General features: G+C 38.2%; 1 protein-coding gene, 3 non-coding genes and 1 pseudogene across 4 annotated transcripts in view; all 5 read left to right on the top strand.

Moving 5' to 3' along the window:
* The first annotated feature begins 869 nt into the window (after positions 1–869).
* Positions 870–988, top strand: LOC128317173 (5S ribosomal RNA). The gene has a single exon (XR_008300700.1). It is a non-coding gene; the product is annotated as a 5S ribosomal RNA (ribosomal RNA).
* Positions 989–2,963: 1,975 nt separating this feature from the next.
* LOC128317167 (5S ribosomal RNA) lies at positions 2,964–3,082 on the top strand. The gene has a single exon (XR_008300697.1). It is a non-coding gene; the product is annotated as a 5S ribosomal RNA (ribosomal RNA).
* Positions 3,083–5,046: 1,964 nt separating this feature from the next.
* On the top strand, positions 5,047–5,165 carry LOC128317161 (5S ribosomal RNA). The gene has a single exon (XR_008300691.1). It is a non-coding gene; the product is annotated as a 5S ribosomal RNA (ribosomal RNA).
* A 1,960-nt stretch (positions 5,166–7,125) lies between these two features.
* On the top strand, positions 7,126–7,234 carry LOC128317172 (uncharacterized; annotated as a pseudogene).
* A 4,738-nt stretch (positions 7,235–11,972) lies between these two features.
* The window catches only part of pik3cb (phosphatidylinositol-4,5-bisphosphate 3-kinase, catalytic subunit beta), a 32,931-nt gene continuing 18,339 nt past the window's right edge, over positions 11,973–26,564 (top strand). The window contains exons 1-2 of the mRNA XM_026941256.3: positions 11,973–12,320; positions 24,813–24,996. Coding sequence (XP_026797057.1) covers positions 24,847–24,996 — 150 coding nt within the window. The 5' untranslated portion in view covers positions 11,973–12,320; positions 24,813–24,846. The remainder of the gene's footprint in view (positions 12,321–24,812; positions 24,997–26,564) is intronic.

Here is a 26,564-nt window from a genome sequence, read left to right as displayed (position 1 = left end):
TTGCTCACCCGTATACTAATGCAGGTGCGTGCTTCTGACTGCTTTTATAGCGTGATGGCGCACCACCCTGAGCACGCGCTGTTTGTGCACATCATTGCGTCTTGAAGGCCATGAAAGCTCATTTCCGCAGATGGTCAGGGAGGCTCGGCATTCTGTGTGTTTTTCAGTGGTGTTTATCGCCGCCTTTTAATGCAGCTAATTTCAAAATATCCCACTGAAGTTTTCAGTTCAAGCCCTTGTGTAAGTCCCTCTTGATAGGCTCGTCTAGTGAACGCTGTAAATGCAGAGAGGGAGGGAAGGGAGAGAGATTGATTCATGCCGGCCCCACACTCCAGCTCAGTTGGTGGCGGTAATGCGCCCAACTCCTGAATCGACGTAAAACCCCAAAGAAGAAGAGAGCAGGCGCGTGTAGTTGTAGCGGCTAATTGATTTGTTGATTTGAACTGTTTTTCACACACTAATAATGGAAGCAAGAAAAGTATTGTGGAAGTAGTTGTAAATAGACTGTTGATAATCAGGCTTTCCGCTCTTGCAGCAATGGGATGTCTGATGTCAATTTCTTCTGTTCTTTTTCTCTTTTTTTTAAGGCGTATATGGCATTAGAATAAAGCACGAAGCTAAAGATGCAATGTGCCTGTTGAAAATGTAGGGAAATAAAGACGAGCAAGCATGCAATAAAGTGGTCTGAAACCCATGAAGTGGAGAGCCATGTGTTCGTGCATGATTCGTTGGTTTGGACGAAGAGGTTTTACTCTCCGTACGACAGCACATTAGGAAGTGAGGGAGTATATAAAAAAAAAAAAAAAAAAAAAAAAAACACTTGGTCTACAGCGTACACTTTAAATAGGACGTAGCGCTGCTCGTCTCTCGCTTACGGCCATACCACCCTGAGCACGCCCGATCTCGTCCGATCTCGGAAGCTAAGCAGGGTCGGGCCTGGTTAGTACTTGGATGGGAGACCGCCTGGGAATACCAGGTGCTGTAAGCTTTTTCACCTCCACCTTCAGAGTCTCTGCTGCAACGTTTCAAACGCACAAACCCTTTCAACTTTCACCTAATTATTACTAGCTACACAAAGGCACTATGGAGAGACCCAGCTCACCAAATCTAAAACAAATCTATCGAATCAACAGAAATTTCTTTTCGAATCACTAAATTATTATCTTGCACACAGTTATTCACCTTGCCTTTATTTTTACGTCTTTCTTCCTTCATTCTTTTCATTAGGTATGTATTCCTTTAGAGTTTTATGTCTCTATTTAGTTTTTTTCACTAACTTTTTTCTTTTGGTATAAAGTGATTCGTTCATGATGGTACATCAGTACGATGCATGTGCCGAGATAAGAGGGGCTTCTCATTGGAGATATGCGTTAGTCACAGTTCTTGATCGAGTAACTCTTGTGATTATTGTTACTCTTAGTATTATCATTACGACTAGTAGCGGTAAGGTATTACTATTGCAATAACACCTTTATTTATTGAGCATTGTCACTACATTGTGTCACCTTGCTCTGACAGTGCCACCTACTACATACTTCATTTGTCTATCTGCTACTGCAACTTTGCACGTTCACATTCCCTGCCACTTTACCTGGCAGCGGCGGGTTGCTCTCTGTCACTGTCAATGGAAATTCTGCTATTCTGCGGTTTCATCGCCCTATCATTCGTGTGACTGTAGTGTCACTTTAGTAGTATTTGCACTAATAACCTATTCTGTCTCAATCACTCGCACGTACAAATGGATATTGCACATTTCTTCCTATTATGTACAGTATTCTTTTCTTTCTAGATATGTTCTATTCATACATGGACAGGAGATGCAAACCTGATTTCAGTGTAATCTTAGGATGACAAGAAACGTGTCCTATTCTATTTAATTCATTCTAAATGTACTCCGTAACTTTATTTATCGATTTAATTTGTAATTCATTTATTCGTTCACTAGTCGATTTATTTATTTATTTATTTATTTTCTATTCGTGTATTCCTTTTTTCTTTATTTATTTTGAAAACTTTTTGCTTTTTTTATTTTGTGTATACTTCCCTCATTTTCCCCCAATTTCTCCCTTTATTTTTTTCTGCATTTGCTCACCCGTATACTAATGCAGGTGCGTGCTTCTGACTGCTTTTATAGCGTGATGGCGCACCACCCTGAGCACGCGCTGTTTGTGCACATCATTGCGTCTTGAAGGCCATGAAAGCTCATTTCCGCAGATGGTCAGGGAGGCTCGGCATTCTGTGTGTTTTTCAGTGGTGTTTATCGCCGCCTTTTAATGCAGCTAATTTCAAAATATCCCACTGAAGTTTTCAGTTCAAGCCCTTGTGTAAGTCCCTCTTGATAGGCTCGTCTAGTGAACGCTGTAAATGCAGAGAGGGAGGGAAGGGAGAGAGATTGATTCATGCCGGCCCCACACTCCAGCTCAGTTGGTGGCGGTAATGCGCCCAACTCCTGAATCGACGTAAAACCCCAAAGAAGAAGAGAGCAGGCGCGTGTAGTTGTAGCGGCTAATTGATTTGTTGATTTGAACTGTTTTTCACACACTAATAATGGAAGCAAGAAAAGTATTGTGGAAGTAGTTGTAAATAGACTGTTGATAATCAGGCTTTCCGCTCTTGCAGCAATGGGATGTCTGATGTCAATTTCTTCTGTTCTTTTTCTCTTTTTTTTAAGGCGTATATGGCATTAGAATAAAGCACGAAGCTAAAGATGCAATGTGCCTGTTGAAAATGTAGGGAAATAAAGACGAGCAAGCATGCAATAAAGTGGTCTGAAACCCATGAAGTGGAGAGCCATGTGTTCGTGCATGATTCGTTGGTTTGGACGAAGAGGTTTTACTCTCCGTACGACAGCACATTAGGAAGTGAGGGAGTCCAAAAAAAAAAACAAACAAACAAAAAAAACAAAAAAAACCACTTGGTCTACAGCGTACACTTTAAATAGGCCGTAGCGCTGCTCGTCTCTCGCTTACGGCCATACCACCCTGAGCACGCCCGATCTCGTCCGATCTCGGAAGCTAAGCAGGGTCGGGCCTGGTTAGTACTTGGATGGGAGACCGCCTGGGAATACCAGGTGCTGTAAGCTTTTTCACCTCCACCTTCAGAGTCTCTGCTGCAACGTTTCAAACGCACAAACCCTTTCAACTTTCACCTAATTATTACTAGCTACACAAAGGCACTATGGAGAGACCCAGCTCACCAAATCTAAAACAAATCAATCGAATCAACAGAAATTTCTTTTCGAATCACTAAATTATTATCTTGCACACAGTTATTCACCTTGCCTTTATTTTTACGTCTTTCTTCCTTCATTCTTTTCATTAGGCATGTATTCCTTTAGAGTTTTATGTCTCTATTTAGTTTTTTTCACTAACTTTTTTCTTTTGGTGTAAAGTGATTCGTTCATGATGGTACATCAGTACGATGCATGTGCCGAGATAAGAGGGGCTTCTCATTGGAGATATGCGATAGTCACAGTTCTTGATCGAGTTACTCTTGTGATTATTGTTACTCTTAGTATTATCATTACGACTAGTAGCGGTAAGGTATTACTATTGCAATAACACCTTTATTTATTGAGCATTGTCACTACATTGTGTCACCTTGCTCTGACAGTGCCACCTACTACATACTTCATTTGTCTATCTGCTACTGCAACTTTGCACGTTCACATTCCCTGCCACTTTACCTGGCAGCGGCGGATTGCTCTCTGTCACTGTCAATGGAAATTCTGCTATTCTGCGGTTTCATCGCCCTATCATTCGTGTGACTGTAGTGTCACTTTAGTAGTATTTGCACTAATAACCTATTCTGTCTCAATCACTCGCACGTACAAATGGATATTGCACATTTCTTCCTATTATGTACAGTATTCTTTTCTTTCTAGATATGTTCTATTCATACATGGACAGGAGATGCAAACCTGATTTCAGTGTAATCTTAGGATGACAAGAAACGTGTCCTATTCTATTTAATTCATTCTAAATGTACTCCGTAACTTTATTTATCGATTTAATTTGTAATTCATTTATTCGTTCACTAGTCGATTTATTTATTTATTTATTTTCTATTCGTGTATTCCTTTTTTCTTTATTTATTTTGAAAACTTTTTGCTTTTTTTATTTTGTGTATACTTCCCTCATTTTCCCCCAATTTCTCCCTTTATTTTTTTCTGCATTTGCTCACCCGTATACTAATGCAGGTGCGTGCTTCTGACTGCTTTTATAGCGTGATGGCGCACCACCCTGAGCACGCGCTGTTTGTGCACATCATTGCGTCTTGAAGGCCATGAAAGCTCATTTCCGCAGATGGTCAGGGAGGCTCGGCATTCTGTGTGTTTTTCAGTGGTGTTTATCGCCGCCTTTTAATGCAGCTAATTTCAAAATATCCCACTGAAGTTTTCAGTTCAAGCCCTTGTGTAAGTCCCTCTTGATAGGCTCGTCTAGTGAACGCTGTAAATGCAGAGAGGGAGGGAAGGGAGAGAGATTGATTCATGCCGGCCCCACACTCCAGCTCAGTTGGTGGCGGTAATGCGCCCAACTCCTGAATCGACGTAAAACCCCAAAGAAGAAGAGAGCAGGCGCGTGTAGTTGTAGCGGCTAATTGATTTGTTGATTTGAACTGTTTTTCACACACTAATAATGGAAGCAAGAAAAGTATTGTGGAAGTAGTTGTAAATAGACTGTTGATAATCAGGCTTTCTGCTCTTGCAGCAATGGGATGTCTGATGTCAATTTCTTCTGTTCTTTTTCTCTTTTTTTTTAAGGCGTATATGGCATTAGAATAAAGCACGAAGCTAAAGATGCAATGTGCCTGTTGAAAATGTAGGGAAATAAAGACGAGCAAGCATGCAATAAAGTGGTCTGAAACCCATGAAGTGGAGAGCCATGTGTTCGTGCATGATTCGTTGGTTTGGACGAAGAGGTTTTACTCTCCGTACGACAGCACATTAGGAAGTGAGGGAGTATATAAAAAAAAAAAAAAAAAAAAAAAAAAACCACTTGGTCTACAGCGTACACTTTAAATAGGCCGTAGCGCTGCTCGTTTCTCGCTTACGGCCATACCACCCTGAGCACGCCCGATCTCGTCCGATCTCGGAAGCTAAGCAGGGTCGGGCCTGGTTAGTACTTGGATGGGAGACCGCCTGGGAATACCAGGTGCTGTAAGCTTTTTCACCTCCACCTTCAGAGTCTCTGCTGCAACGTTTCAAACGCACAAACCCTTTCAACTTTCACCTAATTATTACTAGCTACACAAAGGCACTATGGAGAGACCCAGCTCACCAAATCTAAAACAAATCAATCGAATCAACAGAAATTTCTTTTCGAATCACTAAATTATTATCTTGCACACAGTTATTCACCTTGCCTTTATTTTTACGTCTTTCTTCCTTCATTCTTTTCATTAGGCATGTATTCCTTTAGACTTTTATGTCTCTATTTAGTTTTTTTCACTAACTTTTTTCTTTTGGTATAAAGTGATTCGTTCATGATGGTACATCAGTACGATGCATGTGCCGAGATAAGAGGGGCTTCTCATTGGAGATATGCGTTAGTCACAGTTCTTGATCGAGTAACTCTTGTGATTATTGTTACTCTTAGTATTATCATTACGACTAGTAGCGGTAAGGTATTACTATTGCAATAACACCTTTATTTATTGAGCATTGTCACTACATTGTGTCACCTTGCTCTGACAGTGCCACCTACTACATACTTCATTTGTCTATCTGCTACTGCAACTTTGCACGTTCACATTCCCTGCCACTTTACCTGGCAGCGGCGGGTTGCTCTCTGTCACTGTCAATGGAAATTCTGCTATTCTGCGGTTTCATCGCCCTATCATTCGTGTGACTGTAGTGTCACTTTAGTAGTATTTGCACTAATAACCTATTCTGTCTCAATCACTCGCACGTACAAATGGATATTGCACATTTCTTCCTATTATGTACAGTATTCTTTTCTTTCTAGATATGTTCTATTCATACATGGACAGGAGATGCAAACCTGATTTCAGTGTAATCTTAGGATGACAAGAAACGTGTCCTATTCTATTTAATTCATTCTAAATGTACTCCGTAACTTTATTTATCGATTTAATTTGTAATTCATTTATTCGTTCACTAGTCGATTTATTTATTTATTTATTTATTTTCTATTCGTGTATTCCTTTTTTCTTTATTTATTTTGAAAACTTTTTGCTTTTTTTATTTTGTGTATACTTCCCTCATTTTCCCCCAATTTCTCCCTTTATTTTTTTCTGCATTTGCTCACCCGTATACTAATGCAGGTGCGTGCTTCTGACTGCTTTTATAGCGTGATGGCGCACCACCCTGAGCACGCGCTGTTTGTGCACATCATTGCGTCTTGAAGGCCATGAAAGCTCATTTCCGCAGATGGTCAGGGAGGCTCGGCATTCTGTGTGTTTTTCAGTGGTGTTTATCGCCGCCTTTTAATGCAGCTAATTTCAAAATATCCCACTGAAGTTTTCAGTTCAAGCCCTTGTGTAAGTCCCTCTTGATAGGCTCGTCTAGTGAACGCTGTAAATGCAGAGAGGGAGGGAAGGGAGAGAGATTGATTCATGCCGGCCCCACACTCCAGCTCAGTTGGTGGCGGTAATGCGCCCAACTCCTGAATCGACGTAAAACCCCAAAGAAGAAGAGAGCAGGCGCGTGTAGTTGTAGCGGCTAATTGATTTGTTGATTTGAACTGTTTTTCACACACTAATAATGGAAGCAAGAAAAGTATTGTGGAAGTAGTTGTAAATAGACTGTTGATAATCAGGCTTTCTGCTCTTGCAGCAATGGGATGTCTGATGTCAATTTCTTCTGTTCTTTTTCTCTTTTTTTTAAGGCGTATATGGCATTAGAATAAAGCACGAAGCTAAAGATGTAATGTGCCTGTTGAAAATGTAGGGAAATAAAGACGAGCAAGCATGCAATAAAGTGGTCTGAAACCCATGAAGTGGAGAGCCATGTGTTCGTGCATGATTCGTTGGTTTGGACGAAGAGGTTTTACTCTCCGTACGACAGCACATTAGGAAGTGAGGGAGTATATAAAAAAAAAAAAAAAAAAAACCACTTGGTCTACAGCGTACACTTTAAATAGGCCGTAGCGCTGCTCGTTTCTCGCTTACGGCCATACCACCCTGAGCACGTCCGATCTCGGAAGCGAAGCAGGGTCGGGCCTGGTTAGTACTTGGATGGGAGACCGCCTGGGAATACCAGGTGCTGTAAGCTTTTTCACCTCCACCTTCAGAGTCTCTGCTGCAACGTTTCAAACGCACAAACCCTTTCAACTTTCACCTAATTATTACTAGCTACACAAAGGCACTATGGAGAGACCCAGCTCACCAAATCTAAAACAAATCAATCGAATCAACAGAAATTTCTTTTCGAATCACTAAATTATTATCTTGCACACAGTTATTCACCTTGCCTTTATTTTTACGTCTTTCTTCCTTCATTCTTTTCATTAGGCATGTATTCCTTTAGAGTTTTATGTCTCTATTTAGTTTTTTTCACTAACTTTTTTCTTTTGGTGTAAAGTGATTCGTTCATGATGGTACATCAGTACGATGCATGTGCCGAGATAAGAGGGGCTTCTCATTGGAGATATGCGATAGTCACAGTTCTTGATCGAGTTACTCTTGTGATTATTGTTACTCTTAGTATTATCATTACGACTAGTAGCGGTAAGGTATTACTATTGCAATAACACCTTTATTTATTGAGCATTGTCACTACATTGTGTCACCTTGCTCTGACAGTGCCACCTACTACATACTTCATTTGTCTATCTGCTACTGCAACTTTGCACGTTCACATTCCCTGCCACTTTACCTGGCAGCGGCGGATTGCTCTCTGTCACTGTCAGTGGAAATTCTGCTATTCTGCGGTTTCATCGCCCTATCATTCGTGTGACTGTAGTGTCACTTTAGTAGTATTTGCACTAATAACCTATTCTGTCTCAATCACTCGCACGTACAAATGGATATTGCACATTTCTTCCTATTATGTACAGTATTCTTTTCTTTCTAGATATGTTCTATTCATACATGGACAGGAGATGCAAACCTGATTTCAGTGTAATCTTAGGATGACAAGAAACGTGTCCTATTCTATTTAATTCATTCTAAATGTACTCCGTAACTTTATTTATCGATTTAATTTGTAATTCATTTATTCGTTCACTAGTCGATTTATTTATTTATTTATTTATTTTCTATTCGTGTATTCCTTTTTTCTTTATTTATTTTGAAAACTTTTTGCTTTTTTTATTTTGTGTATACTTCCCTCATTTTCCCCCAATTTCTCCCTTTATTTTTTTCTGCATTTGCTCACCCGTATACTAATGCAGGTGCGTGCTTCTGACTGCTTTTATAGCGTGATGGCGCACCACCCTGAGCACGCGCTGTTTGTGCACATCATTGCGTCTTGAAGGCCATGAAAGCTCATTTCCGCAGATGGTCAGGGAGGCTCGGCATTCTGTGTGTTTTTCAGTGGTGTTTCAAAATATCCCACTGAAGTTTTCAGTTCAAGCCCTTGTGTAAGTCCCTCTTGATAGGCTCGTCTAGTGAACGCTGTAAATGCAGAGAGGGAGGGAAGGGAGAGAGATTGATTCATGCCGGCCCCACACTCCAGCTCAGTTGGTGGCGGTAATGCGCCCAACTCCTGAATCGACGTAAAACCCCAAAGAAGAAGAGAGCAGGCGCGTGTAGTTGTAGCGGCTAATTGATTTGTTGATTTGAACTGTTTTTCCACACACTAATAATGGAAGCAAGAAAAGTATTGTGGAAGTAGTTGTAAATAGATTGTTGATAATCAGGCTTTCTGCTCTTGCAGCAATGGGATGTCTGATGTCAATTTCTTCTGTTCTTTTTCTCTTTTTTTTAAGGCGTATATGGCATTAGAATAAAGCACGAAGCTAAAGATGCAATGTGCCTGTTGAAAATGTAGGTAAATAAAGACGAGCAAGCATGCAATAAAGTGGTCTGAAACCCATGAAGTGGAGAGCCATGTGTTCGTGCATGATTCGTTGGTTTGGACGAAGAGGTTTTACTCTCCGTACGACAGCACATTAGGAAGTGAGGGAGTCCAAAAAAAAAAACAAACAAACAAAAAAACATTTGGTCTACAGCGTACACTTTAAATAGGCCGTAGCGCTGCTACTATGGAAATTCTGCTATTCTGCGGTTTCATTGCCCTATTATTCCCCTACTTTCTTTACAACACTGAAACAGCAACCACCTTGAGGGGTTAAAATATCACAAACTGCATTAACTAATGAGGATGCTCATCAAACAGATAAAACAAAGATCTGCAATCCCAGGTAAATTAAGTTTGTAAATTAGGCAGATATTACCACAATTACAGTTTAATGTAAGTATGTCCATAATTAGAGCTTGCACAACAGGTAATTAAGTAAACAAAAACGGTTCAGAGAGGGGCCACGTAAATCAACAAAAGTTGAAGTAAAAAGGTGCCTTTAGTTTGGACAACAACAAGTATATTTCAGTATTTTTCAGTTCAGTGACTAGCTATGAAATCCACAGTTCACATCACAGGGTCATTCCATCTCAAGTGGTCCAATACTAGTTGCTTGACCTTTCTTAATTTTCCTAATTTTTTTTTTTGAGTGATTACCTCTACGTATTGTCATTGCAAAACCACCTTTTTTTTTTTTTTTTAATGCAATATTTTGCTTGGTTTATCTACGACAGCCATCTTTTAGTCACCGCACACAACAAATTTTGGTATTACAGCTGTTTACAGAACCCTCAGTCTCTCGGATCGATATTGTCGTAGCTCCTTGGAAGAAAAACTGATCTCTAGAGTACATTATGAGGTACATGTACATATATACAAGCAGTAAGTGACTACAGCTCAGAAGTTACTTACTGCATTCATTACAGGAGAAACAACACCACAGCTCTGTTTATGACACTGTTCATTTGTAAAATGCCCATCTGAAAACTGTAATTCCATATTTGGATAAAATCTATTCATGCTTACCAACTGTACAACTGTACCAACATGATAGATCAGGGTTCTTCAAATCTCGCCCTTGAGGTCCACTGTGCTGCAGAGTTTAGCTCCAACCCTAACGAAACAAAGCTAACCAAGGTCTTCAGGATTACTAGAAAATTACAGGCAGGTAAACACTTAAACAGTAAAAACTTAATAAACTTAATAAAGTTTGGAGGTTGGAGCTAAACTCTGCATCTCTGAAGAACCCTGTGATAGATCATGCTTCACTGTTGGCAATATCAAATGTAGTAATATTTTAGACCTCTTTGAAAAACATAAGCTATTGTATGTCAATCACAAACAATTACTGTAAAATACTGTTCATTTTTATTATTTTATTTTTATTTCTTATGCTTATATTATATCTGTTAATTTCTCAAAATGCAAGAGTAAAGTAGGCTTTTCCCTAGATTTCTACTAGCCCTAGCTCTGGAACAGTGGAATCTCAAACGCAAAATTTTTGCAGCAGAATGCTACTATAGAGGACTTATTTCTGTGAAAATTTCAGGTCCATATCTGGTCCCCCACCAGAGATATTCAACCCAAAATTGAGGGGAATTAAAAAAAAATTGCACTTTCTCATCCCCATAAAAAAAAACAGTCTCAAACCTGAAATGTTCTTCGTGCACACTATACTTACCTATGTTCCCCCTAAAAAATTAAGACTGAGACTCAAACCCTTCCCATTATAAATTGACCCTAAATGTGGAACTCTGAGCAATCTTGAGCATTACATTTGTACTTAAGGTCAAAGTCTAAGAATGTGCAAAATGTTTATATATGTACATGTACCTTGTACTGTGCTCTAGAGATCAGTTTTTCTTCCAAGGAGCTAGGACCATTCTGAGCCGAGAGATTGAGGTTTCCGTAAACAGCTGCATAACCAAAATTTGTTGTGTGCCATGACTCAAAGATGGCCGTCGCGGTTATACCAAGTAAAATAAAATTAAAAAATGATGCAAATGCATAGAGGTAATCACTCAAAAAAAATTGAAAAATTAAAAATGGTCAAGCAACCAACTTTACAATTATTGGACCACTTGAGATGGACAGACAAGTAATTGCACCGATAGTCATTACATTAAAACCACTGACAGGTGAACTGAATAACATTATCTCGTTCCATCCAGGTGTGGGATATATTAGGCAGCAAGTGAACAGTCAGTTCTTGAAGTTGATGTGTTGGAAGAAGGAAAAATGGGCAAGCGTAAAGATCTGAACAACTTTGACAAGGATCAAGTTGTGATGGCTAGATGACTGGGTCAGGGCATCTCCAAAGCAGCAGGTCTTGTGGGGTGTTCCCTGTATGCAGTGGTTAGTACCTACCAAAAGTGGTCCAAGGAAGGACAAGACAGGGTGATGGGTGCCTCACTGATGCATGTGAGGAGCGAAGGCTAGGCTGTGAAATTGCTGAAAAAGTTAATCCTGGCTATGATAGAAACGTGTCAGGACACAGTGCATTGCAACTTGCTACGTATGGGGCTGCATAGCTGCAGACCGGCAAGAGTGCCCATGCTGACCCCTGTCCACTGCCGACAGCATCTACAATGGGCACGTGAGCATCAGAACTGGAGCAATGGAAGAAGGTGGACTGCTCTGATGAATCACGTTTTCTGAATCACGTTTCATTTTTAGCTCTTTCTCTTGACAGATGCCAACAATTCTGGGGTCTGCTGTATATTAGTAGCTACGCTTTATGTGTGACAATACACAAAATTCCAAAAGTCACATGTAAAGAGGGCGCGCGCCTGTGTGTTAAAAGCTGTGCAGTCTGTAGAAGGAATACAGTAACTACTTTTCCTTCAGCAGATAAGTCTGTAAAGTAGTAGAGCAGCGTATTTACTCATGTCGAGATGCTGCATGTCATTCATGAACTTCCTGAGACACGCCTCAAACTCTGGGAGGCCGGACAGGGACGTGGCTCTATTTTCAGGGGCGTTTCAGAACTTTGCGTTTCCGGTTGAAATCAGTGCACAGCGACTATGCATGAGCTATGTGGCGAAGACAACCGGTTTAGCTCTGTTATGAAAGTGCGAAGGGAGGGCCTTAGTTAGTGTATTGAAACCAAAGGAAAATGGAGAGCGAGTTCGTTTCCTACTGATAAACCAGGAAGTATCTGGACCTTGTAACCATGGTAGAACTTTTTCGAACAGAAAGACGTCAGTGTCAACTGTGAGGCTGAAAGGCCCAAGTCTTTTCTCCGCTGAGACCGTTGGAGTCTGCTCGACGCACAAACTATTTCCGTATAGTTTAGAAGTGGACTCACGCTTCCGACATTACGTATCGACACCAGAAGGTAAACGCCTGCATGACTTCTCACTGTTTCTCAGTCGTTGGTGAAAATGCCGATGACAGTGTGATTAGTTTTGGGTTGACATTTTGTTGAGTGCAGTCTGCGGAGTCCGGCTGGCGGAATTTGTTTCCCGTTTGACACAGTATCTTGTTATTTGTTTGTGTGGGTTGTTACTAACCTAATAATGTTGATCAAATATGATAGCCAGTCATGTGAAATTTCACAGTTCCTCTAGATTCTTGTTACCGTGGACACAGAAAGTGATTGCTTTTTGACTCTTTAACACTAGTCTCCAAAGCTGCCAACTCAGTAGTTGTCATATTGCCTGGTCTAAAATCAGATAAATATTTCAGTGGTCTGTAGCGTTATGTCCATCAGTATGGTCCGTTTTTAGCCAAATGGCAGACCCAGTCGACAACAATTACAGCAAGTGGTATACATTTTAAACCTTTATTAAATTGCTGTGGTGTTTACCAGTAATAAACTTTTCTATGACGCTAGGATGAAATATGCAAACGTTTTTTTTAAAGCTCAGGCCTTAAGAAGTCTACGTTTTTCAGAACTACACAAACCATGTCAGTGATTCAAGGAACCACTAATGACTGGAACAGAGAGTGTCAACACTGAGCCATTCATGTAGGCCTACACTGGAGGGTGAATAGGATATTGTACCCTTTGCTGTCCCCTTTCAGGTAGACTCCTGTCATTCAATTTTTCAACTTTTCCTTGTCACTGAGGAATACCATATGTATTGTATACCTTTAAAAATGAATTCGGGTCCATACAGTAGTAGCTATCTAGCACAGTATATAAGAGTTAAAATTAAATAATGAATAATATCAGCTTTAACTTGAGAGTATCTACATCCAAATCCAAATGTTGTAGGAATTACAGCACTTTATATTTGTGTTCCCCCTCTTTTTAAGGGACCAAAAGTATTAGGACAATTAGCTGCTCAGCAGTCTGATAGCCAGATGTGTTATTTCTTTATAATTTTATTTACAAGAAAGCAGATAAAAGGTCAAGAGATGATTTCAAATGTGGCATTTGTATTTGGAATCTGTTGCTGTTAACTCTCAATATGAAGTTCAAAGGGCTGTCACTGCCAGTGAAGCAAGATATCATTAGGCTGAAAAATCAAAAAGAAACCTATCAGTGAGATAGCAAAAACATTAGGTGTAGCCAAATCAACTCTTTGGTACATTTTTCAAAAGAAGGAATGCACCGGTGAGCTCAGGAACACCAAAAGGCATGGAAGACCACAGAAAACAACTGTGGTGAATGACACGAGAATTCTTTCCCTGGTGGAAAAAACAACAGTTGGCCAGATCAAGAACACCCTACAGGAGGTAAGCGTATCTGTGTCAAAGTCAACAATCAAGTGAAGCCTTCACCAGAGTAAATACAGAGGGTTTACCATGAGATGTAAACCATTGGTAAGCCTCAAAAACAGGAATATCAGATTAGAGTTTGCCAAAAACATCTTTAAAAAAAAAAAATTTAAAAAAAGCCATATACAGTTTTGGAACAACAACCTATGCACAAATGAGACAAAGATCAACTTGTACCAGAATGATGGGAAGAAAAGAGTGTGGAAAAGAAAAGGCACTGCTCATGATTTGAAGTGTACCACCTCATCTTATGACGTGGGCATGTATGGCTAATGGTTCCCTTGTATTTACTAATGATGTGACCGCTGACAAAAGGAGCAGGATGAATTCTGAAGTCTATAGGGCTATATTACCTGCTCAGATTTATCCAAATGATTTAAAACTCATTGAACGGCACTTCACAGTGAAGATGGACAATGACCCAAACCATACTTCAAAAGCAACCAACGACTTTTTAAGGCAAAGAAGTGGAATGTTCTGCAATGGCCAAGTGACTGAATCCAAATGCACATGCATTTCACTTTCTGAAGGCAAAACTGAAGGCCTTCAGCAAGTGAAACCTATGTTTTAACCAATCATTTTAAAATATTATATCAGTTCAATGTCAATAGTAAACCTACTAATGACGACAACAATGATACTGATAGGTGGCATGTCCCACCGCTATGTTGGGATAGAAGTGAATCGCAGCTGCCCACCAGACCCTAATAAGAGTTACAGATAAGAGGTGAGGCACATATAAAAGTGCTGTAATTCCTACAATCTTTACCTGCTTTGAATTTAAATACCCTCAAATTAAATTGGAGGGTAAATTAAATTAAGTCTGCTTTTTGAGCTCATATTCATTATTTGATTTCAACTGCAATATACTATGGTAGACAGCTAAAATAACAATGAATTTGTCAATGTACAAATATTTATGGACCTGACTGTATATAGACTGTAAGGACCACTGACATATCTTTTTAAAGCTTTACTCTAAATGCTAATTAATGGTACAAACAACCAGGCAAAAGACTGTACTAATGGTACAAAGCATGTAGCCTTGATGGTATCAACCCAGCCACAAGGAAATCTAGCTTTTATTTCTGAAAAAGTTGTCAAAGACATTTACGATTTCCTCTTTTAAACTGCTTTCATACAATGAAACATCCGCTTTTACTGATAGTGGATTATTGTGGTTTGCCTCTGTTTATCCATGGGCATTTAAAATATTAGGAATCTAGAGGAAATTAGCTCAGTGTCAGTAAAAATAAACTTACTAATAACAACAATAACAACTATGATGATGATGATGGTAGGTGGCATGTCCTGCTGCAATGTTAGGATAGAATGTGAATGTTTCACTGCTTTATCTGCTGTACTCATTCAAATGTTTTCAGTAGGTAAAATTAAGCTGGTTGTTAAATTTGGCTATAATCTAGATATTTAAAAAAAAATATGGTTATGGAAAGTGCCTTCTGTCTACTTTTAATATTTAAATGTTCAGGTTAATGAATGGACAGCAGAAGCTTTATTATCAACTGTGAAATGACAATAATTGACTTCTGATATACCTTTTGAAAAAGCATGAATTAACATAAATCTCAGGTTTATGATAAAGCATAGAAAAAGAGTGATATTTGCCACATAGGGGCCAATGTAAACATGTATGTCCAAATGTCTGTGCTGTTGCTGTTGTCAACCCTGTTGCAATGAGATGTTGTCAATCCTGTTGTTACCCTTATGTGAACTGTTATTGCACATATTTTGCAATTTCATTAAAAAATTGTATGATTCAATATCAAATAACTGTGGCATAGGTGACAAAAATAGAATATACACTCACTGTTCACTTTAATAGGAACACCTGTACCCCTGTTTATTCATGCAATTATCAAATCATGTGGCAGCAGCACAATAGATAAAATCATGCAGACATGCATTGTGACTATGAGTCATTACTCTTCCACAACTGTATACTATACTAAGAGTCAAGCAGTGCTAAGTGTGTTGAAAGGATCTTCAGTGTGGGCAAAAGGATCATTTTCTGCATGCTTCAGTTAATGTTCACATCAAACATCAGAATGGGGACAAATGTGATCTAAGTGACTTTGTGGCATGGAGCAGACAGGCTGCTTTGAGTATTTCAGATACTGTTGATCTCTTTGAATTTTCACACACGGCTTCCAGGTTCCATTCCTGTCAGGCAAGGACAGGAATCAGATGCTACAGTGGTCACAGACCCACCAAAACAGGACAGTTGAAGATTGGAAAACCATTGCCTGGGCTTTCTCAATTTTGGTGATCCTGTGCTCACTGTAGCCTCAGATCAGCAGTTTCTGAAATACCAGTCCAGCCCTTCTGACACCAACAACCAGGCCACAAAGTCACTGAGGGCATGCTGTTTTTTGCCCAATCTGATATTTGATCTGAACATTAACTTAAGCTCTTGACCTGTATCTGCAATATTTGTGCGGCTGCCAGGCTGATTGGCTGAGGGGTCACTGAGTGTAGGTGTCTAAAATGAGCCAATATGTTTTTCTATAATTCAAACATATCCTCATTCAAATGCAAAGTAAAAAATTTTTTTTAAAATGCAGCTGACTAGGTCAAAAGACATCCGTTCAAGACAGGGATGTGCCTTCTGCCAATTTTATTAGATGTGCTGCATGGGCGGCACTATTTCTGTTGTAAAATGGGCTTAATCTGCAAACGGGCTGAATTTGCATCCAAAACTTTTAATGGAGTTGCACTAATCGATATAGAAAGTGTGTATGTATGTATGTATGTTTGTTTGTTTGTTTGTTTATTTGTTTATTTAGTTAGTTGTACATGAGTTATATTGAGGCATTTGCTCTGCCAAACAAGCTAAAGGCCCTTTGGCAATCGCCAAATAATTAAAAGCTCTTTCATCTAGGTTGTAGTTGTTAGACTGTATAAAAGTGCAGGGAGTGTTTCTTTTCTATCTTTGAGTTACCCATGGGTAAAAAAAAAAAAACAATTACATAATACCCTTACACTCACCGGTAAAAAGGATCACTAGCCAAGCCAAGGTCACTTAATAACAGTACTATTCAAGTAGAAGATGAGGTCACACCGTCTGTTACACAGAAGTTATTATTAACACAGTGCAAACATGGAAGAGAATTTTGGTCATTTTCATTTGTAACTTTGAACTTTGAATTATTCTATTTAAAACTGCTAATCTGTTCTATCAGATTGCAGTCACTTTCAGTCACTCTTTGATGGATAATTTACTTTAACCAAGAGAGGGATAAAAATAAATCATACTTTAACCCCAACAACCAGTCAAACACTGTATGCTTACATCACTGCCATGGCAGTGATCCAGATTTTGTGCACAGGCCTGACTGGGCTTGTGGTTCCACGATGCATAATTTTTTTTTTTTTTGCCCATTCTGATGTTTGCTCTCATGCAATAATCCTTTATGATTTAGAGTTAGTGTGGTGTATCTTTAACTCTCTTGCCTCTTCCCAGCTGTATTGTAGTTGCTGTGGTCTCTTTTGACACCTCCTTTATGTTGATTTAAATGCCTGTTATTAGATAATTAAAACCCGAAAATGCCCTGTCAGATGTATTATGTATAATGTATTATGTATGCTGCATAACTTCACAAAATGTAGGGACAATAAACATGGTAGCTGAAAGAAATTCATACAGCGCTGCAAACAACCTTCTAGAGTGTTCCAGCCTCCTCTCCAAATGGGTTTGTCAGTGTCAGAACAAATGTTATTTTCCACTGACAAGAAGGTGCCTAATAGTGGATCAACGAAAGTTTCTTCTAAGGCCTCAGAGACAGCTAAAGTACAAATTCAACATCAGTCAGAGATACTAATTTCTTCAAAATAATAAGGACATACAATCCACTATAAATATAAATCAGAAGAAAACTTCAAGACCAAATCTTAACAGCAGAGGGCAAAGATAATGTCCACATTAACCACTCTTCCTCCCAAGCACTAAGTGCTAAAGCAGAGAGACAAGACTGTTTCCACTTTACTGTGCATTACCCTGCTACTCATGGGACATCACTGGGTAATAGACCTAAAGGCTCTTAGGAGGAGGGAAAAATCATTTTCCCATTGCAGTTAAACTTTCCCCTTGTCAGTGGCAGCTCAGGTGTTTGTGCTTGACAAAAGTAGTACAGAAAAATAATGAACAGAAGTCTTAAAGGCACAGAAAAAGCTTTATTGACCGTCAACTTTCTTGAATGACAAGGAAATATTTCAGTTTGTAGCTCTGCTGTTGCAGTGTGCTTTGGTATCGGTTAAAATTCAAACTTTATGTGAACGCAGTGGAAATGTTTGTAGTAATCTGATGGTCATTTTGGATATTTGCACACTGTGTTTAATAACAGCAAATGAACACTGAATAAAGAGCATCACCCAGTCTAAAATGAAATGCTTGTAGCATCTCTTCTGGTGTAAAATGGGCAAACCTGAAAGTTATGTGATTTTGTTTCTTTGTAGTTTAAGGTTTTTAATGGAGTTGTACTCTATTAAATTGGTGATTTCAGTATTCAAAAACTCATATATACTACACTCATAGAGTGAAGTATTTGTACTTGCACATAACATGAGCGCGTGCTGTAGGAGTAAAAAAAATGTTTTTACTTACCCGTATTGAGCAGTATGAGCGGCTTTCGTATTGAACCACATCAATTTAACTAGTGTTCAAATCCACAGTTGGGAATCTGTCAGAAGAAAGAGATAGTAAAGATGAATTAAACTGGTCATTATAATGAACTACAGCTACTATAAAGCCTCACACTTTATATTTCTATTAACATAGGGGCACAATTGCTTAGTGGTTAGCACTGTTGCCTTGCACCTCTTGGGTTTGAGGTTCGGATCCCACCTTTGCTCTGTGTGTGTCTAGTTTGTATGTTCTCCCTGAGTTTTGGGGGTTTTCTCTAAGAACTCTGGTTTCCTTGCCCCAGTCCAAAGACATGTGTTGTTGGCCGACTGGCATTTCCAAATTGTGAATGGGTGTGTTCAATTGTGCCCTGATCGCGCCCCATCCAGAGTGTTCTCTGGGTTGTTCCCTGACCTATAGGATAAGTGGTATGGAAGATTGATGGATGGATTAACGCATTATTATGATTGTAGTTTTCCATAAATAAATCTATTACAGTAATGTGATCATACTGCTGTGTGTGAAGAAAAACATGAAACATGGGGAAAACTCACTTTTGTTAATTTATGCTCGTTGTTAAGTGCTAGAGTTTAATCAAAGAGGAGAAGTTTTTATTAAAGACACCAGTCTGAGAAACCAACAGAGTGAGTATGTTTAAACTGAGATTTTTTAGAGTGTTTTTCATCTGTTTCTGCCACGAGCTGTTTTAATGTGTTTCATAGACTGCACTTTCAGAAAGCAGTTTCAGAGCATGAGCTCATCTATAGAAGACAAAGTACTGGATGCAATGAAGGAAAATTTTATTGTTTACACTTCAGATGTATTTTGACATCTTGAACAGTATTACTCAATATTACTATTATTATTTCACGTGTCATCAAACCGTTTTCGTCTGCATAACCGACACACCTCTCCCTCAACCAACCCCAACCATTGCATACCTTGTTCGTTAGAAGATTGCACGCTAGCACATCTCTGCGTACCACATTTACCTATGATCCCCCTCTGTGCATTGATCCAAATACGTGTTAATGCAGAAGTATAAATATAGTATAAATTGGGAAAACATTTTAGGGGAAAAAAAAAAAAAGAAAAGAAAAAACTTACAATAACTTGGTTGCATAAGTGTGTACAAATCTTAACTAATACATTGTTAAAGCACCTTTACTTGTAATACAGCACTCCTTCTTTTTGGGTAAGAGTAGTACATCAGAGTACATCTTGATATGTCTTGTTTTGGCAATTTTATTCCACTCTTCCTTGAAAAATTCTCCAGATCTATCATATTGCAAGGGGATCTCCTTGTGCACAGCCGAGCATCACCCCAATGCTCCTTATTTGCCCAAACTATTGCAAATAAAAAAAAAAAAAGGCAACATAAATAATCACTGGTTGTCTTGCTATGTGAAACACTCCGAATCTAAATAAATTTTCCTTGCCAAGTGTGCACGTAATGAATAATGTTTTGGTGCATGGAATCAACTCCAAAACTGTGGTTTATTCTTAGCTTTCAATGCTTGGAATCAGTAAATCAAATCTTTTTGGGATTGACTTCAATGTAAACAGAAAGCAGGATGGTGACTTGATGACTTGACATCCAAGATTTCAATGAAATTTGTTGCTGACTGTTTTTATTATTAAATTTGATCAGTTTTGTCGATTGCAGCTCTATTTTCAACATTCTGTTCTTTTTCCTTATCCTCAGCCCCTGAGGTTTTGCCTCACAAGTCCAGTCTCTTAACCATTCCTCTGATTTTTCCAAACCTGTTTTGGGTCATTCCGAGATCTCACTCCATGGCTTTTATTTTAGTAATGGGTTTGTTTTCTCTTTTCCAAAGCATACTTGGCTCTGATGCATTTCCTGCTGGGCCACTTTGATAGCAGGTTGCTGTCAAGAGTAGATAGAGTTGTGCAGATCTTAAGACCCATTAGAAGTTCAGCTGGCCTTGTTTTTCACATCCACCACAGCTCAGTTCTATATTCTAGCACTTATGTAAGTTCTTTCTGCCTCATATGAGTTTTAAACAGGAAAAAGCACCCCCAACCAGTAATCGGTTCTAGTCAGCATGCACACTTCTTCATTCAGAAGGAGGATGGTGGTTTCTGTCTGATTGTAGATTTGAAGAAGCCAAACTAGCTCCTGAAAGCCCTCCCTTATTTATTATAAATACCACATTATATGGACACTTCACATGTGCACATGAAAGCATCCAGGTGATACTGCATGTGCTGTTTACATATGTAACTAGTGACTACCATGCCACATCAAGGGATGAACATTATCATTCTATTTTTGTTCATATAGATAGAGGGAGAGTGGGATCAGTGGCCTCTTGTACTTGGGCAGCTGCGTCTGACACTAGTTCTGACTGTGGTGGCTGTGATGTCATCAGTCAGGGGATACAAAGAAAGCTGAACGCCTTTTTATACACTCACCCACACAAAAATGCATGCACACAGTCAGAGCTAGGGTAGAGGTTAGAGGGCTGATCAGACCCATGAATAGAGCAGTTCTCAGTCATGTGAGAGCACTGTTTATGGTCTTTTTTTTTTTTAAATTACTAAAACATTTTTTTACACTGAAACACATACACATGGTATTAAATACCGAAAGAAACTCACTTTGCCAAACAAGTACTCAGTATCAAAACAGACAGTTTGGCATGTGGCATTTCGAGGGACCTTATTTGTTGTATGAATGGCTTCAAAAGTGATAATTTTGATTTTATAACCCCTTCTTTCAATTTGTTGTTGTATTTTCTTGTCTCTGTGGTGTACACATTTAGATATACTAAGATAAACTGTATGAAGATATACTCAAAATTCAGGAAAATGGACATGGGTTATCTTTGGCTTAAACGTACTTACAACATACTTGTTATTGACCAATGTTAACTAAAGCTTGCAAACTTCCTGTTCTAAGTGCCATTTACTGCATTATTTTCTTGATGTTCATGGTTGTATGAGACCTGTTTTCTAAACAGCTTGCTTGATGCACAAAGGTAGACATCAAACCCCTCTCCTAACAGTAGGATGACTTTTCTGTATATGAACTCAAACAAATGGTGACAATTTCTTTATATTTCTAGCTACTTGTGTAGTCAAATATAGAGTTTGATAAAAGGAGATGTGCATTTTAACCCCTTGAATACTAATGAAAATTGCACGATAATTCGTGTAAATTGTTGCCCATGGCTTTCATAATTTAGAAGACACATTGGTAGTGGCCTTTGATGTCTTCCTATTTAACATGTGGCTACTCCCTCAAGGTGAATTTTTTTAAATTATTTTATTATTTAAACTGTTGCATTGACAATTTATGTATAAGAGAGCAAAGAGTAAGTTTATTTATAACAGAAATACAACTGAATTACTTAGTTTATTGTTCATTTTCAATGGAATCTTCATAGCTGATCATTATGATGGTAAATTATTGACTTGTACTGATTCATATGTTCCTGAGATTATTACCAAAAAAGTCCACATGTGTAAGTTTTCTCTGGCAGTATGGATCTATCTGATGGTAAGGGCCGAACACTCCATTCCAGGGGCTTTCTGATGTTTGTTACTAACATGTTTCAGCTGGCATTAAGATCACAAACTGGTAGGACGAGATATGTGGCCACCTTTAACCACATCAAAAGAATTACTCTATATAGGTAATTTTGTCAACTAATAAGTGGCTGTGCACTACCAGAAAAAGCCTACAAAATTAGATCTGTGACCATTTTGTTTTTGTACAAGTTGCACAGCTTTTTAAGGTGGTAGAGGTTTGCGGGGATTTCATGTATGGCAATTAAGACGTTACAAATAACAAAGACTATTATATTGACTAGCATACTATGTCTCGTGCCCCGTGTTCCCAGGATAAAATCTACAAACATAGTGGCCCTGACTAGGATAAAGCAGTTACTTGAAATGAATGAATGAGTGAAATGAATGGATCAGCATCGATTTGACTGCACTGGGGTCTGCTGGGATCCTTCTGAGTTAAACTCTAACTCATCTGTCAGTGGATCTGTCTCACTGACAATATCTCCTGAAGTTATTTATATATATATTCTTCCTGGGATGAGTGGCATGTACACAAAGTTAATCTTTAATCAGTTAATAGCAGATTAATGCACATGTGCTGTAATTTAGGCAGTTCAATGGATGAAAATTTAAATAACGTACATGTATGTTTTTTTTTCTCTGGATTCAAGTAATATTGTTAAATATGTTGATAAACCAGTTAACTGCCCCATTTAACTGTATTAAAAACTGTGCTGCTCAGATTTTTGGTCAGAGGTTGTGAGAAAGCATGGTTTAGGAAAACTGAGAATTCCATTTGTGCAAGTCAAAACCTGTAAAAGAATTCAGCATAAACAGAGATGGAGAGATGGTGTACAGGGCAGAAGCCTGTAAAGAAAATCGGCATGTGGCAGGAAAGTGTGACCATAAATGTTTTTAGACTAATTGAAGTGATGTAGGGCTTCATAACACTCAACTAATTGATAAAGAAATTTGTTGCTGACTATTTTTGGTATTGAATTTGATCAATTAGTTGTTGCAGCTCAATTTTCAACCTTCTGTTCTTTTTCCGTATCCTCAGCCCCAGAGGTTTTGCCTCATAAGTTCAGTCTCTTAACCATTCTACTGATTCTGCCTTACCTGTTTTGGGTCATTCCACCAGTGTCCTTTGGCCTACTTTCACTCTGAATTGGAGGACTTTTTCCTGGACTTACTGGGTTGCCTGGCAGCTAAATGTTATCATTTGTATAATAATGTAGGATCAATGCATGGTGCTTTCATTGGTCAATACTGCAGGTTTAGACCAATACTTTTGACCATCTAAATTGGTATAAAAGACAATAACAAGCTATTTAGTAATGTTATCATTATTTTACTTGTTATTAATAGTCTGTGTAATTTTGCAAACATTTCCACTGCGATATTAATGAATTAATAAAATAATAAATTTTTTTGTGTAAATTGTTAATGTGTTTGCTCTTCTAGGGTAAGGAGTGTTTGAGCAGATTGAGTATTTGAATGTGGCCATCTTAGGTGAAGTACTTCTATGAATAATCACTCATTATTAAGCTTAATATTTTAAAAAATTTGGATTAGTATTGACTACTACTCAGTTTTTTTTTTGTTTTTTTTTTTACTGATATCACTGTACGGCTATTGTGCCGTCTCTAATATTGGTTAAAAGAAGGTGTTTATGAATTCATATTATCTAATTGGATTTCTCAGTCCACTACTTGTGTGACGTTTGAAGAATGTTTAAAAGAAGAATGTTTAACAGATTAACAGATTATTTAGAAGTCCCTTACTGTGTAATCTGATGTTTTATGTTCTTATGTGGATTGAAATGACAGAACTTTTTTGCCATTGTTTGTCTGTTATTTTTGACTCTTTAGTACATTTGAAAGCTGCATATTTGGCAATAGAAGAGTTAAAACAACAGTATAACTAAAATTGCATTGGTGGTCTTTACAGTAATATGCTAGTAATATTACTATTTAAATGTGTAGCCTGTAAGGATGGTTTTATGGAAAAGAATATGGAGTCTGTAAGGAGTCAGTGCCATTACAGTAAACAAATATTATGGTATGAGTATTGTAAATATTATATTAACTACCTGGCAACTCTGCTGCCAGTAAGTTGCAGTGAATTTGTTTGTTTGTTTGTTTTACAGTGAACTTGCAGCATCCCCTGCTCTGTGTGTGTGTGTGTGTGTGTGTGTGTGTGTGTGTGTGTGTGTGTGTGTGTGTATGTGTCATTCATGTTGTCTACTTTATTCTGGTCAGGGTTGATGGAAAAAACCCTTTCAACAGCGCTGTAATTGTTACCCATTACAATGCACTTACCCTGTAATTTTATATAATATATACACTACCTGTTGTTCTGTGTTATGTCACCTAACTGCAACGCCCACAATGCAGCTTGTGTTTGCATTAAAATAAGAATGATACACATAAGAAAATGAGATGTGAAACCGGTTTGGTATTGGAATGGCAAAGGTGAAACTGATGTTGTGTTGCTGAAAGTGTCTGCATTTGCATACTCCTACATGGTTTATTGTGTTCAGGCCATATACTCAGGTGGAACTTATTATTTGGAAAGTAATGTCCTTAATTATTAATTCTGCTGGTAAACAGTAGAAGCCAGCCCATCACATTTTCTCTGTGTTTAGTTGCCTGACTACAGCCAGCTGTCTGCCCTTTTACAGACTTGTTTTCTTTTTTGAAAGTAGCTGGTCAATTTTTCTAGTTGTTTGATGCATGTTGATGAATATAAGATGATCATAGCATGACATGTCTTATTAAAAACCCTAAATAGAATATATTGAATGTTTTTTATAAGGGTTGTTATGCAGTATATTACTTACTATGCTGTTAGTTTTACAATTTACAACTGTGATATTGTGTATGTGTAGTTATTGTTTTGGTGTTGTATTGATTCGTCTTTTGTATTTAGGGTCCCATGGTTTGCTTGTGGTGTGCTCTCTGCCATGCCTCCCGCCATGACGGATCAGCTGGATGTGTGGGCGGACCCAGTACTGGATGGAAACGATCAGGTCGCTGTGGATTTCCTGTTGCCCACTGGAATCTACATTCAGATGGATGTTCCCAGAGAGAGCACCATCCAACAAATCAAACAGGTGTGTGGCATTATTAATAATTATTTTAAATATTAAAAATATTAAATAAATATTTAATAAATAATTAATTTTAAATTTTATTTAATGTATAATTCAATTTAAATTTAATTAAATAATAAATATAATATAAATACTATTAAAATTTATAATATAAGTACTATTACAATAATTTTGTCACACTGCTTACAAAGCAGAGTCCTTTTTATCGGTCTGTGCCCATTCATTTATTTTAAATTTTATAGAAGACATTTTTTCTTCTATACCTGGACAAGTGTAGGTCAGTGATCATATCCTTGGCCCATCCTTCAGTGTCATATTTTCTGTCACCGGGTTGGTAACTAGACCCAGGCCTTTTCTGTCCAAATCATTTTTTTGCCTGTTAAACAATATACGCTCATACACTTACCATCCACTTTATTAAGAATACCTGTCCACCTGCACATTCATGCAGTTATATAATCAGCCAATCATGTAGCAGCAGCGAAGTGCAGAAAAATCATGCAGATACAGATCAAGAGCTTCAGGTAATGTTCACATCAAACATCAGAATGAAGAAAAAGTGTGATCTCTGTGACTTTCGTGGCATGGATGTTGGTACCAGAATGGCTGGTTTGAGTATTTCAGAAACTGCTGATCTCATGGGATTTTCACACACAACTGACTCTAGAGTTTACACAGAGCAGTGCGAAAAACAAAAAACATTGAGTGAGCGACAGGCTGGCTCAGACCAGTTCGGGCATTCTCATCTGATCTCCCACAACAGCAAAGTGTTTCAGCCTGCAGACCCTCAGCTCACAGGATGTTTTTTGTTTTTCACACCATTCTGCATGATTTTATGCATTGTGCTGCTGCCACATGACTGGTCGATTGAATAACTGAGTAGGTGAAGAATAATAATAAAAGGTCAAGAATAATTTGAATAAATAATAATAAATAGACTTGTACTATTTATCTGGAAAATAATGTCCTTAATTTTAATTGTGTGTAAACAGTAAATAGTAGCCAGGCCATCACATTTTACTCTATGTTTAGTTATCTGACTATGGCCATCTGTCTAGACTACTTTTTAGACTTGGCTTGCTTTTTTGAAAGCAGCTGGTTAATGTTCTTTGTTGTTTGATGCATTTTGAATAAAACTCTATGCCATGTGTGATGTGTATCTAGGGGTTAGGGTTAGGATTTTTGTTGTTATAAAAAGTACAAAGCTATTTTAACACACACTGCATTTTTATAAAACAATTATTGTTGATGGACTGAATCACACCATACTGCAGATGTCAGAACTTTTTACTGCATAAATGGAGAGGTTAAGTTGTATTTTATGTAAAGTGGGAATGTAGATGTCACCTTGTGGTACAGTGATTGTTGCAAAGACCGTAGAGATTGCTTACAAAAGAAATTATGAATGAGTCATTTCCTGAACAAATGATGATCAGATAGGAAACAGTGCTTCCAGTCATCCTGTCAAATTACAAAATCTTCTTGACCTTTCCACTCTTTGAAACCTCAGTCATTTATTGAAAAATTGCATTGCTGTATTAGCAACACTGTTTGGTATATGTGGGGTT

This window comes from Pangasianodon hypophthalmus, chromosome 21 (genome assembly GCF_027358585.1).
Source record: "Pangasianodon hypophthalmus isolate fPanHyp1 chromosome 21, fPanHyp1.pri, whole genome shotgun sequence".
Lineage (NCBI taxonomy): Eukaryota > Metazoa > Chordata > Actinopteri > Siluriformes > Pangasiidae > Pangasianodon > Pangasianodon hypophthalmus.
Note: the sequence above shows the minus strand (reverse complement) of the source record. Positions and strands in the feature narration are given on the sequence as shown.